Below are 2,555 nucleotides of genomic sequence, written 5' to 3'. Positions count from 1 at the left end.
TATATATATATATATATATACATACATATATTACATATAAGGTTTGGGGTCAGTAAAGTAATTTTTATAAAGATGATTAATACTTTTATTTAGCAAGGAAGCATCAAATTGATCAAAAGTGACGGTAAAGGCATTTATGTTATAAAATATTTATTTTTAAATTTTCCAAAAAAAAAAAAAATTGAAATCTCTATTCATCAAAAAATCGTGGAAAAAAAAGTTTCACCTTATCCACAAAAATATTAGGTAGCACACCCGTTTTCAACATTGATAATAATAAGAAATTATATATTAGAATGCTTTCTGAAGGATCATGTGACACTAAAGTAGAGACCGGAGTAATTTGCTTTGCTATCATAGGAAGAAATTACCATTTTAAATATAATAAAATAGAAAACTCTTGTTTTAAATTGAAACAATGTTTCATAACATTACTGTTTGTACTATATTTTTGATAAAAAAATAAAAATAAAAAAAAAAACAGGCTTGGTGAGCATAAGAGGCTTTCCTTCAAAAACATCTTGCCGAGCCAAAAGTTTGAACGGTAGAGTACATAAATTAATTAGCTTCTTTGATTATTTTTAGTGAAAGTGAAAGTGATGTGACATGTGGCCAAGTATGGTTACCCATACTCGGAATTAGTGCTCTACATTTAACCCATCCAAAGTGCACACACACAGCAGTGAACACACACACACACCGTGAGCAGCTTGTCCTCATGTAATCTGTGAGGCTGTCTTGTAGCACATGCAGTTTTCCTGCCTGCTCATAACATTAAAAGGCTTTATTCCTTGAGGTGATTATGCTGTAAAGGATCTCTAGGAGGAAATGGAGATCACAAACTACCAGTCAGATATCAAAACCGATCCGCTCCTTCCAGCGCTGATTTAATTAAGCTAACTTAAGAAAGGAATGCTGCCTTTCAAACTGTTTCTTTGAGACGCCACGGCTGTTTTTCTTGCCGTTTAATCCCTGCCTCTCCTCTCTGCAAAGGATGTGATTGCCAGAGCGCTGAAGCATATTGGTGCCTACCAGGAGCTGGACAACATGGAACAAGTGCAGGCCCTCATCGATCCAGAGATGTGTGTCAACTGTGGCAAATGCTACATGACCTGCAACGACTCAGGCTACCAGGTACAGATGCACACATTAGATAATTACACGATAAGGATGTTATTTACAAGAAAACAGTTACTACTGGATTTCATTTGCTAAAATACGGGAAGCTAGCAAATGTTTTCAGGTTATATGTTGTCTTTAGAGGTCACTTGATTATAGAGTTCATTCACCGCCATTGGCCTTGCATTTTGAAAACATAAAGAGACAAGCGCAGAGTCTGAAATGAATAAGGCTGATGTGCGACGAAGCAGGCCAGCTATTTACCTTAAAGAACGATACTGTTGTGCTAGCTGCTGTCATTGTTGTTGCTTTTTTCCCTCCATGAAAAGCTCTCCCAGGAGTGGGGAAATCCTCCTATGGAGAGTCGATAATTGCTCTAACGTAATAGCTGTTTTTCCCTCCCCTTCGTCTTCTTTTGCAGGCTATTAGGTTTGATCCTGAGACCCATCTTCCTGTAATCATGGACAGCTGCACCGGCTGCACTCTCTGCCTGAGCGTGTGCCCCATCATCGACTGCATCAAAATGGTTACCAGGACAACGCCGTACGTGCCCAAGAGGGGCCTGCCTGTTTATCCCGCTTGCTAAAGCACGCTGTCGCACCACCTGACCAGAGAGAAAGAAAACCAAGGAGCAGCGTCTCATTCAAAGCATCAATTCCACTTATAATTGCTGTGTGAAAAATTACCTTTATTATGAAAACGAATAATTAGCCAGCAGAAATAATTGCCTGTATTCCCAAGCCAGGTATGCTAGAATAATTGTGCTGGCACAGAAGAGTTGCATTATTTCAAAACAACACAGTGCAATGTTATTTTTTGTCCCTTTCAAAAGTGAAAGGGATTATTGATTTAGAAAGATGGTGATGTGCTTTTATTTTCTCTGATAAATAATAATATATATAAATAATAAAGCGAGAATATTAATAATTGACAGTATTGAAGTCTCATTTTCACTATTATTTTGCAACTCAGGAAAATGAATTATGTGACTGGTAAGTGTGATTAATAATAATGTAGAACATAAGCATACTTATTTATAAAGCAGGTTTGCTTTGTTTAATGTTTGTTAGTAATTAAATCTCAAGACATATTTAGTAATAAATATCAAGTATGAGGTATAATAAAAAAAAAATCAAGTATGAGCCATAATTAATTTGAATAAAATATCACCAGACTAATTGTGAGTTTGAACCGTTTCACTCGCAGACTGTTTAGGCTTCTTGAAGAGCAGCTTTAGGTTTAGACACAGAACAAATCGTTCTAATGATGTTTAGAACGGTTCCTCTAATGTCCCGATTGATTTGTTTTGCTAAACAAAGCATTCACTGGGGCTGATACAAACACAAGTCTGAAAGGTTTATGCTGAGTCTCTGTTGTGCTAATATGATCTTCCGATAATTGTTACATCTGCGAACAAACATCCGATTGGGAGCAGT

The 2,555-nt window shown here is 36.6% G+C and overlaps 1 protein-coding gene across 1 annotated transcript in view; it reads left to right on the top strand.

The window, feature by feature from the left end:
* LOC107570487 (dihydropyrimidine dehydrogenase [NADP(+)]-like) overlaps positions 1–2,045 on the top strand; it is a 106,722-nt gene extending 104,677 nt beyond the window's left edge. The window contains exons 16-17 of the mRNA XM_016256714.1: positions 994–1,134; positions 1,541–2,045. Coding sequence (XP_016112200.1) covers positions 994–1,134; positions 1,541–1,705 — 306 coding nt within the window. The 3' untranslated portion in view covers positions 1,706–2,045. The remainder of the gene's footprint in view (positions 1–993; positions 1,135–1,540) is intronic.
* Positions 2,046–2,555: the final 510 nt, after the last annotated feature.

This window comes from Sinocyclocheilus grahami, unplaced genomic scaffold (genome assembly GCF_001515645.1).
Source record: "Sinocyclocheilus grahami isolate Dianchi unplaced genomic scaffold, SAMN03320097.WGS_v1.1 scaffold1465.1, whole genome shotgun sequence".
Classification (NCBI taxonomy): domain Eukaryota; kingdom Metazoa; phylum Chordata; class Actinopteri; order Cypriniformes; family Cyprinidae; genus Sinocyclocheilus; species Sinocyclocheilus grahami.
The sequence above is the reverse complement of the archived record's forward strand: the minus strand, read 5'-3'. Positions and strand labels throughout refer to the sequence as shown.